We start from the raw sequence: 10,319 nt of genomic DNA, 5'->3' as shown, positions 1-10,319 counted from the left end.
ATTCACACAGAATATTACGGAGACGACTTGACAGTGGACCGAAAGGGGACCTGTATTGTTGTGCAATAAACGATACTTATAGCATGTTTGTTGCAATTTTATTACAGAAAGTATTATGAATAATAAAATGTTATGGCAGGTTCCTTTTTTCTAAAAACTACTCACCACAAGATACAACCGTTTTTAAAATGTTATATGTAATGCTCAATCATTAATGTTTTCGGATTTGAAATCGTATAGTAAAAACAATATAATTCATCTGTGACGTTGAAACGAAACTGAAAAACACAGTTCCAGTCATAAGACCTTGATAATTCCTTGTGCAAACTTGATGAGCACACATCATCAAAATAACAATTGATATAGTGACACCGGATATAGCTAATCTGGTGATTCACCGGAAAACACATTCTGATCCCCCTTTCTTAGGAAACTATTATCCCGTCTGCGTCAGCGAACAGCTTGATAGCAAATGTTAATACATGCTGTTGAAGACACTATGAATTCCAACATTTCCAGATTGGTCCTTTGTTTTGCTTTGGTTGGTCTTGTGAATTTACAGTTGCTGTATGATGGACATTCGGAGAACCAAGAATGTGAAGTGATGGAGATGCTGAGGAAAGCACTGAGCGGTTCGTATACAAAATATTAAGTATTCCCACCTTCCAATATCTTATATATATATATCTACATTTCCAATGTTTTTACCTTCGATATCTCTATCAATGGAAATGATAGCCATTTCCTTATGAATGTGAACAATGTACATATGAATTCTGATGAATATAGTGCTGCTATTTTAACGGTTGGGAATTTCGACAGAAATGAAAGTAAAATCTATCTCAATATATTTATACATGTATATATAAATGATATCAATTTTGAAAATACACGAGGACATGAATGATGGGGCGCCAAATTAATATAAACACAAATAATTGAAGATATGATTAATTATTGTGTGCAATAAGACAATTGATGCGCTCATCAAATCACTTATTGCTCTGACCAAATGAATCGATTCGCGGAACACTTGAATTATTGAGCGGAATAATTAATTTGATACGAATTATTGCGGGTAAATTTAGATAATGCGTGGAATGATTGAATTAATACGCGCATCAAATCAATCATTGCTATCATTATTCAAATTGATGATTGCATCATTGCGGTGGAATTATTGCTCGCAAAATTTAATTTGGAGCTCGGTATAAATAATTTTCTCTTTTTAATCCAACTGAAGATATCATTAAGTATTAGAAATACAATTGAAACATGTTTTCATGATTTTGAAATTGAAGATGGAGAAAATCTGCAAACCCAAGTTACTCAGTTGAATAAGGAAATACAAGTGTTGAAAAGATGGATGAGTAAGTGTGATCTTGAGTACTAAAATGCTTTTGCTTAATTGTATTGACAGAAGTATACTGTGCAGTCATTTAGGAGTTTTCTAATTCGTTGATGAACTGGGACTTTTGATTAAGTCAGTCTCGATCAGCAGGCATGTTCACGACTAAGACGTGTCCTAAATATGTCTTAGGACACGTCTTAGTCTTAAGTCGGTTTCCCAAAGCTTTCCTAATTTTACACCTTGCTGTAAGTTTATCCTAACTTTAGGACAGCAAAACCCTTGTCCAAATATCATCCTAAGTTTGTATAAACATGGCTACAGCCATGCTATTGAAGCGAAAAGCTAACAAAAACCAGTAAGTATAGATTTTCACGGTTTTCATAGCCTCCCGGCGCTATTGGGCTGGGATGCCTTCTTCTTAATTTCACTAGTTTGTGAGTGGATGTATGACTATATATATATATATATATATATATATATATATAAGCACGAAAACCCAACAATACCCTACTCTCTTAAAGTGTCGGATCTAAGAGGATACAAGGCCTATAAAAGCTTTGAAAAGGCAACGACACTGTTGGTTATTTAAAACTCAAATTGTCTACGCAACCAACGTCTTTATCAAGAGACATATATCACATAAACAAATATCACACACCACGAAAACCGACATGCAGTATCAATAATCTACATTGTTAACAAGAATGATACACTGTTGTACTGAATGAGAACAATGTTATTTCAAAAGAAATATAAGAGAAAAGATTCAGTGAATGTAAGTATTTTGAAATGAAATGTAAACTACATAACGCATAAGATTCAGCACAAAAATAGGCCACATGCAGAAAAAGCGCAGATTAGAGTTGACTACATAATATAGGGAAAATATGCATAAATTCTTTGCATGTTGACCAAATTCATTTTTACATTCTATTATATGAATGACGAATATCTGAGTTGATTGTATAAATACCCATTTTACGAAGCAAAGTCAAAGCGCTTTCAGAAAATACCGCTTTTCCAAGAAGTTAAAACGAAAGTAACCCGTTCACAGCGTCAACTGAGCGCATAGTGGTTTAGTGATTAGTCAGCACAAACCACAGCAATCCCCAGGATAAACAACACCGGTCCCCAGACGACCAACCCGGGACGATAACCGACTCGAACAACAGCAATCAAAGACAACCTCAAATTAGACTGGGCAAAAAAAGAAGCCTTTAAAAAAGTCCTGGACTTAAAGCTGACAGGAATTGATAAATATAGTAGAATTCTCTGTGTCCGCCATATTTCTCTGCTTATCTGCCATATTAGTTCTATTGTTATATGTATCGGGATTAGCATGGTATATAAGGGACGGGCTTCATTACGCTTCACACTCACTTCAAGCAAAAACCATAATCAAATCTCTGTACAGAAAATCCAAAGATCAAGACAGTTACCACCATCTGTCGAGACCTGAACAAACCGTCATATTCAGACTGAGGACAGGACACAATAAACTAAACAAACACCTGAACAGATTGGTGAAAGTGGTACAATCCCCAATGTGTCCCTGTGGTGAGGCAGAACAAGATACAACACATATTCTACAGACATGCAAGAACCATCAGGCATTGAGACAAAGGATATGGCCATTAGCAACTATTTGGAACAGTGGAGGACTTACAGAAGACCACCAGATTCGTAGAGGAAGCAGAAATCCAAGTGTAGAGGCGAACGACAAGAAGAAGAAGACTTCAAGCAAGATTCAAATACAGAAATACTACTGTACTTATGCACATGACCTGTATGCTCGCCATGAAAACGAATCGAATGCGGACGACTATTTACCTGGGTCTACTCGTAATATCTGTAAAGGGCCGCAGATGTGCGTGTACACTTGTCGAAAATACTCTAAGTAGTCAAATTCTCTTTATTTGCATAATCTATGAAACAAAACGATAAACCCCATTTGTATTCCCAAAGTAAACACTATAGTGCAGACCGCGACACACTTAGCCCGTGCCGATCAGCTATCATTAATCAGGGAAGTATCAGAGTAGAATGTTTATCCTGTCTTGTGCATGCATCCTTATACCGTATGATTTACTGGTCAGAGTGTTGTAGATTCGCAAATCGGTTAATCATTTAGGTATATATTTAATGCTTATGGAAATAAATAATTTGGATAAACAACACTGTAGGAGTGTCTGGGATTGGGGAGAGAGAGAGAGAGAGAGAGAGAGAGAGAGAGAGAGAGAGATAGAGAGTAAATGTATCTTAAATAGATTTATATTGCTCTATCAGCATGCAAGGTGAAGATAACGAACAGTGATCAATCTCATAACTCCTACAATCAATACAAAATAGATAGTTGGGCAAACACGAACCCCTGGACACACCAGAGGTGGAATCAGGTGCCTAGGAGGAATAAGCATCCCCTGTTGACCGGTCACACCCCCCGTGAGCCCTATATCTGTCTGGTATTTAATTTGTGTTGGTCGTCCAAGCCACCCACATTTTTGTGTTTGTTTTGATATTCAATGTTCCATACGAATTATAGTAACTGAAACACAGTATTCAGAAAACTCGACACCCTTCCGTGATCGTTACCAATTATTGGTAATTATTGTTTAATTATTGTAAATACAATGGCACTGTTACGGCACGTTTGGTCGCCTTGGCATGTTCGGTCGCCCGGTGACGATACGTGCGGCACGTTTAGTCGCCGACGACCAATCGTGCGGCACGTTTCGTCGCCAGCGACCAAACATGCCGCACGTATCGTCGGCCGGCGACCGAATGTGCTATGAGGGTGGACACGAATGATCATCAATTTTAGGCCATACCCGAGCACGAATGGTCGCCACCCATGCCCTGTCCCAAACCCCAACTTTGCTTTTGTTTGGAAAAAGGGTGTGTGTGTTCTTGTGTATACATGTATGTGTTCGTTCGTGCGTGTCTGTGTGTATTTGGGTGACGGTGTGAGTGTGTGCGTACGTGTATGTGTATATGCATGTCCGTATACGTGCATGTGTGTATATATGTATGTGTGCATATGTGTGTGTGCATTCATGAGTAATAAATTTGTTGTGCATTACAAACTCACATGTGACACAAGTCAAGTACGATACAAAACCAACAAACAAAAAATCTAGGCATTTCTGGATGAAAATTGATGGGAATATATTTTGCAAACACACGAGTTGCAACATTTTAGCAACACAATAATCTTACATACCATCCTTATGGTACGCCGTTTTACATTTATTCCTCTTCGAAGATATATCATAAACCTTATAAGACATCTTATCAAAGACACAAAATATCTTGATATGTTTTTTATACGATATTATGTATATAATATATCTGATAAAACTTCATAAGATGTCTTATTAACTTTCTTGATTTAAGATATATCATTAACTCTTATAAGATATTTTATAACCTTTTTAAGGTATCTTATAAAAGAAAATTTATAATATATGTCATATATTTTATAAGATATCTTTTAAAACATATAAGATATCTTATAAGTTTTATAAGATATTTCTTAAATTTTATAGGATATCTCATATTTTCGCAAGATATCTTATATTTTTATAAGATGTCTCATAAATGATTTCTTATAAGGTATCGTATAAACTATATAAAGTATCATATTGTTGTGTAATACTTGCACTTGGATGACACATGTGACCTAGATTGTTCTAGCGTTCGATGTTTATCATGTAGTAGAAAGATGACGAACTGGGTCTTTCAAGAATGTACCAGAAAATTTATTCTGATTATGAATACAATGTGAATTTAGCCGATGATAACCTCTGGTTAGACAAGCACTTTAGTTATTTTGGATTATTCTATAACTGGGACTAGGATTTAGGAAATTCGTTGGAAATTATCAGCTGATTTGTGATTTGTTTTGTATACAGATTCAGCTCGGCACGGGCATTGTTTATTGGTCACCTATTGTAAGTTAGTACTTTGCTATCATTATACTTTTCTTCCAATAATTGCAAATTAATGTCATTACTTGTTTGACTGCCTTTGTTAGTAAATTCTGCTACTCGGTAATTCTGACCCAAAACAATATGAATGTACTTTTATAACATGTATAAGATATCTTATAAAACATATTTGATATCCCGTATGTTTTATAAGATATTTCATAAAGTTGATGAGATATCTTATAAAAATTCATTTATGAGATATCTTCTTATAAAACATATGAGATATATTAGATGTTTTATAAGATAGCTTACAAAGATAAATTTCTAAGATATCTTCTATCTTTTTATATGATATCTCATAAACTTTATAAGATATCTTGTTTGATATACAAGATATCCTATAAAGTTTATGAGATATCTTATATAGTTTAAAATATCTTAATTATTTTATGAGATATATTATTAACTGTAAATTATATGAGACATCTTATGAAATTTATTAGATTAAATATAGCGTGACATACAACCTGACAAGTATGAGTGCGCAAACACGCATACAAATACACATAAGCACACAGAGTGAAATACAAAGCAAGTACCACCATTTGTCATGGTTTGATAAGAAAATGAAATCTTTAGATGCGGTATAAAAACACTGCGTGCACAGTTTTAATTTTAGTAAACATAATATTCATGAACAGCACTTTACCACCTACCATGTTAACTTAATATAAAAAAGAAATCCATCAATACTACCATGATGAACAAAATCAAAAAAGAAATTTAAGCCAACTACTGTACTAGCAATAAGCATAAAGTAGAATGTACGAAATAGCTACAAAATTGGTACTTTTACAAAGTACGCATCAAAGTGAACAAGCGTAGGAAGTAAACCTATAAATTTGCAACTTCATAGGTATGAATCACTTTTCATACATGAAATTGAGCCACTATTTTTAAGGGGATATGATGCTGAGATGAAAGTAATTAGATTTTCTGAAAATCATTTTATCATAGAAAGGAGGTCTCTCCTGTTTGAATAATGACAATTTTTATATATGTAAATGAGTTCTTTTCCATGGAAACAACCCCTGAACCTAACAATGTTGAAAAAACACAAAAGGCCAAAATTTAGCAGTTAACAGTGCGCTATTTAACTCTGGACACGACAAAAGTCCGGAGTTTCGCCAAACCTTTTATTAAGGATACAAATAAACCCTTTACAAAAAAAGATGGGATTTTATGTTCACAAGACATGCACCAACATTTACACTTGTACCTATTGTAGTTTTTAAGATATTTCACCTGAAATCAAAAAATCCCATGGGATTTTGGAGGGATTTTAAATCCCACTTGGGGGATTTTCACTCCCACCAAAAATCCTATGGGAGAAAAAATATAATTTCTCCCATAGGATTTTAACTCCCATATTTAAACTTAATATGGGATACAATGTCCCATAGGAGGAAATGTCCCATAATGAACACTAAATGGCAGTAAATATCCTATTTGAGCATGAATGGGAATAGATATCCCAAATAAAACACAGGATGGGATTTTTATTCCATGAATATAACAATAAAACAGAAAATTGTATCTTAAAAAGTGTTGTTTGTCATGATTCTTAAAATGTACTTAAAAGCCAAGGCATGGCATTAATTTTTAAATATATATAGTAATTATAAACTCTTATGTGTAGGCCTATGTGTTTGTGAATAAATGTCTAAAAAACATGAGAGATAATAAAGGATATTAGAGCTCTGCATTACTAAACTTTTCCCCATGCAATTTTAATTGTATACATATAACCCTTGCACAAAAACATCCATATAAAATTGGACGGGACTATATTATTGCAACAAGCAGACAAGAACACTATGAAATACTCATTCACACACGGGCACTGTAAGTTAATGTAAATATATAGTATGTGCATGTATAAATATATATACATGCACATACTACATGTATCTATTTACATCAACTTCCATTGCCCGTGCATTCACATGCAGTTGCTCACATTCACTATTCACAACCCTTCATATGTCGTCAGGTGTTAAAATATGTTCACAGGAAATGGTAATTTTGTCAGTGTATTAATAATAGTGTGGGTATATAGGAAAAACACCAGAATTGCCTAGCTACAGGGCGCTGCCATTGTGGACACCCAAAGTTGTGCGGAGAAGAAAAGTTGACAGGAGATCTGATTGGTCATTAACAGAAAATGTTTGTGATGGAATTTAATAGTGAAAGATAAGTGATAAAAATGACAGGTAACATAACAGAATATGTAGAAAGATACAGAAGTTATAAGGGAAGATCTGAGTGGAGAGGTGATATTTGGATGGACAATTTCATTCAGTGCGGATCTACACTAGTTGTAAACAGGCCAAAATTTGAAGGAAAAACGCAACGGCAAGCCATATATTTTTTGGTGGAATTTTGAAGGGGAGATGATGAACTTTGCTGAATGGTGACTGATTTTTTGAAAATTGGCTTAATAAATAATTGACAGTGATTGGAATTTGTATGGAAGTCTATGGAAAAACATTTGGTGGTGTTTGTCCTATACCATATACCGTACCATCCCCTAATCAGCTGCTATTGGGGGGAAAAACCTACAAGGACTGATACTTCACTCAAAACTTCGTTTCAAAATAGTTCTTAAAATTATCGTCACCCACCATCCTTGTGGTTTTATAAAGGGTAGCAGTATTATTACTACATATTAAATTACCAGTTCCTGTGATATGTTGTTGAATTACGGAATAGGCCTAGCTTACAACTTGTTTACATATTCTAAAATTAGTGTTAAGTGCTTACGGTGAAAGATGAACTCTGCTAGGTGATGCTAAGTTGTTTAGTGAACCGAATCAGACATCTCAAATAAGATTCTCGATTATTTAACAACACAAGAATCGTTTTACAAAATGCATGCTTCGGTCCATCTTTCCCTCCCTTCTACAATCGTATTCATTCTCAAGTCAAAGTACTTTCTCCGATTGCTACCATTACCTTAAGCGTCGAAAAGACTTTGACAGGCGTGTCCGAATAAACGGTTAACAGACGTCTCGACTCTAGGGAAGTTCAGCTCTAAGTGTTCTAAACATCTCGAGCGATTTTATAGTGATAAACTTCTATGATTTTCGACATTTGTGTATCAATGTTTTATGAATATTGTAGACTTTTTTACTCATAAAGTAAAGCAATGTTATCGCAAATTTTTAGGTCTACTTACAAATGTATTAACCCCGAGATCCGCCACTAATTAGTTACACAAGTTGTGTGGTTACAACAGTCTTCACTTATCATTTTAATTTCATTGGATGATTTAATAGATGACGTTAATATTTTGAATACCTTGTATACGCAAAAGAATTTAACTATACGATGTTTATTTTTCAAATTATAACTTCAGTGGCGAATGGGCGGATCCCCCGTCCCATTCCCATCCCTCACGCATAATACTAATTATTTCCCCAGCCACTTAATGACCAGATATACACGACTATTGAATGTAAAGCACTGTTCAGTCATTGTATACTCCCAATTAATTAACAATCTACCCTCGTAAATCATAATCGTTACGCTTCGTTGGACATGAAACCTTAAATCAATCCATTGACACTACTTAGTCAACGATTTTGTATTGTGATACATTTCTATGATTTCGGACATTTATATATCAGGATTATCTGATTTATTTATCAGTTTTCAAAAAGCAAAGTACATGTACCGTTACAACGATTTTATACCTACTTCTTATAATACCCCCCTGGATCCGCCACTAGCTAAATTAATTCTGGTGATGCCTATAACAGCGGTACATGTACTCACCTACCATTCTAACTTATTGAAAGTTAAAATAAATGTAGATATAATGTAAACATTTTGAATACTATATATATATATATATATATATATATATATATATATATATATATATAAAGGCATGCCTTCATCATATGATGTTATGATGTTTCTTAACTTTAGTGGTGGATAACCGAGAACGACACCCCACCCCTACTTCGCACAATATTCAATTTCTAATATTGACAAGCGGCCCATTTTGACCAGATAGACATTACCCTTGAACGTAAAACACTGGTCAGTCATTGTGTATTTCTAATAAACAAACTTCATCATTGAATACAGACCGTTATGTTGCCACTGACACTACTTAGTCGTGAGTTGATTTTGTACGTGATAAATTCCTATGATCTTTACTCGTATGTTTCATTGCTTATTTGGAGTTTTTATTTGTTTGGTTTAATCCCCCTTCTTCTTCTTCTTCAAGAGCAAAGCATTGATATTGCAGTTTAACCCCCTGGAACCGCCAGTTATTAGGTAGACGTATTGTGTTGATCTACTAATTAGGTAAATGAAGTCAATGGATATCTGCGGTAATATTTAGCGTTATTCACTTAATATTAGCTTCCTAACTATATTGAAAGTTGAAATAAACAACGTTAACATTTCGAATACTTTAAATATCTAGGATACATAATCATACGAGGATTATTTTTTAATATTTTGAAATTAGAAAAACAACTTTAGAGGCGGAGGAGCGGAAGCCATCCCTCTTCCTGCAGGATTTATGATCCAGAATTGACAAAAGGCTCGTTTTGACCAGATAGAAATGGCACTTTCAAACGGAAAATATTGGTCAGTCATTGTGTACTTCCAATTAAAAAAACTACTCCCATTGTAACTCTACTTAGTCCCTGGTATTCTACAATGTACAATTTGAATATTTCATATCTGTATGGTATGAACAGTCACACGATGTTTAGTTCGGAAATTTAAAAAAAATGTAGTGGGGACACTGGTCAGTCATTGTGTATTCCCAATTAACAAACTACCCTTTTAAATCCTACTCGTTACGGTTCGTCAGACATGACAACATATCCAAACTAGTCTTGTATGTATGGATGTACTTGTTTATTGTAATTAAGGTCTGCTTCGCAATGAAAACCTGTTATCATTGACAATTAATTGTTATTCCACTTAGTCATCGATTTTTTATGTGATACATTTCC

The 10,319-nt window shown here is 34.4% G+C and overlaps 1 protein-coding gene across 3 annotated transcripts in view; it reads left to right on the top strand.

The window, feature by feature from the left end:
• Window positions 1–391: 391 nt before the first annotated feature.
• LOC125655866 (perlucin-like protein) overlaps window positions 392–10,319 on the top strand; it is a 50,203-nt gene continuing 40,275 nt past the window's right edge. Inside the window, exons 1-2 of one of the 3 annotated variants that reach the window (XM_056145074.1) lie at window positions 392–632; window positions 1,302–1,370. In XM_056145074.1, coding sequence (XP_056001049.1) covers window positions 473–632; window positions 1,302–1,370 — 229 coding nt within the window. In that variant the 5' untranslated portion in view covers window positions 392–472. The remainder of the gene's footprint in view (window positions 633–1,301; window positions 1,371–10,319) is intronic. The other 2 variants (XM_056145072.1, XM_056145073.1) reach the window with 2 other exon arrangements.

The sequence above is a fragment of the Ostrea edulis genome, chromosome 7 (genome assembly GCF_947568905.1).
Source record: "Ostrea edulis chromosome 7, xbOstEdul1.1, whole genome shotgun sequence".
In the NCBI taxonomy this organism is placed as follows: Eukaryota; Metazoa; Mollusca; class Bivalvia; order Ostreida; family Ostreidae; genus Ostrea; species Ostrea edulis.
This window is presented reverse-complemented; position numbering and strand designations above follow the sequence as displayed.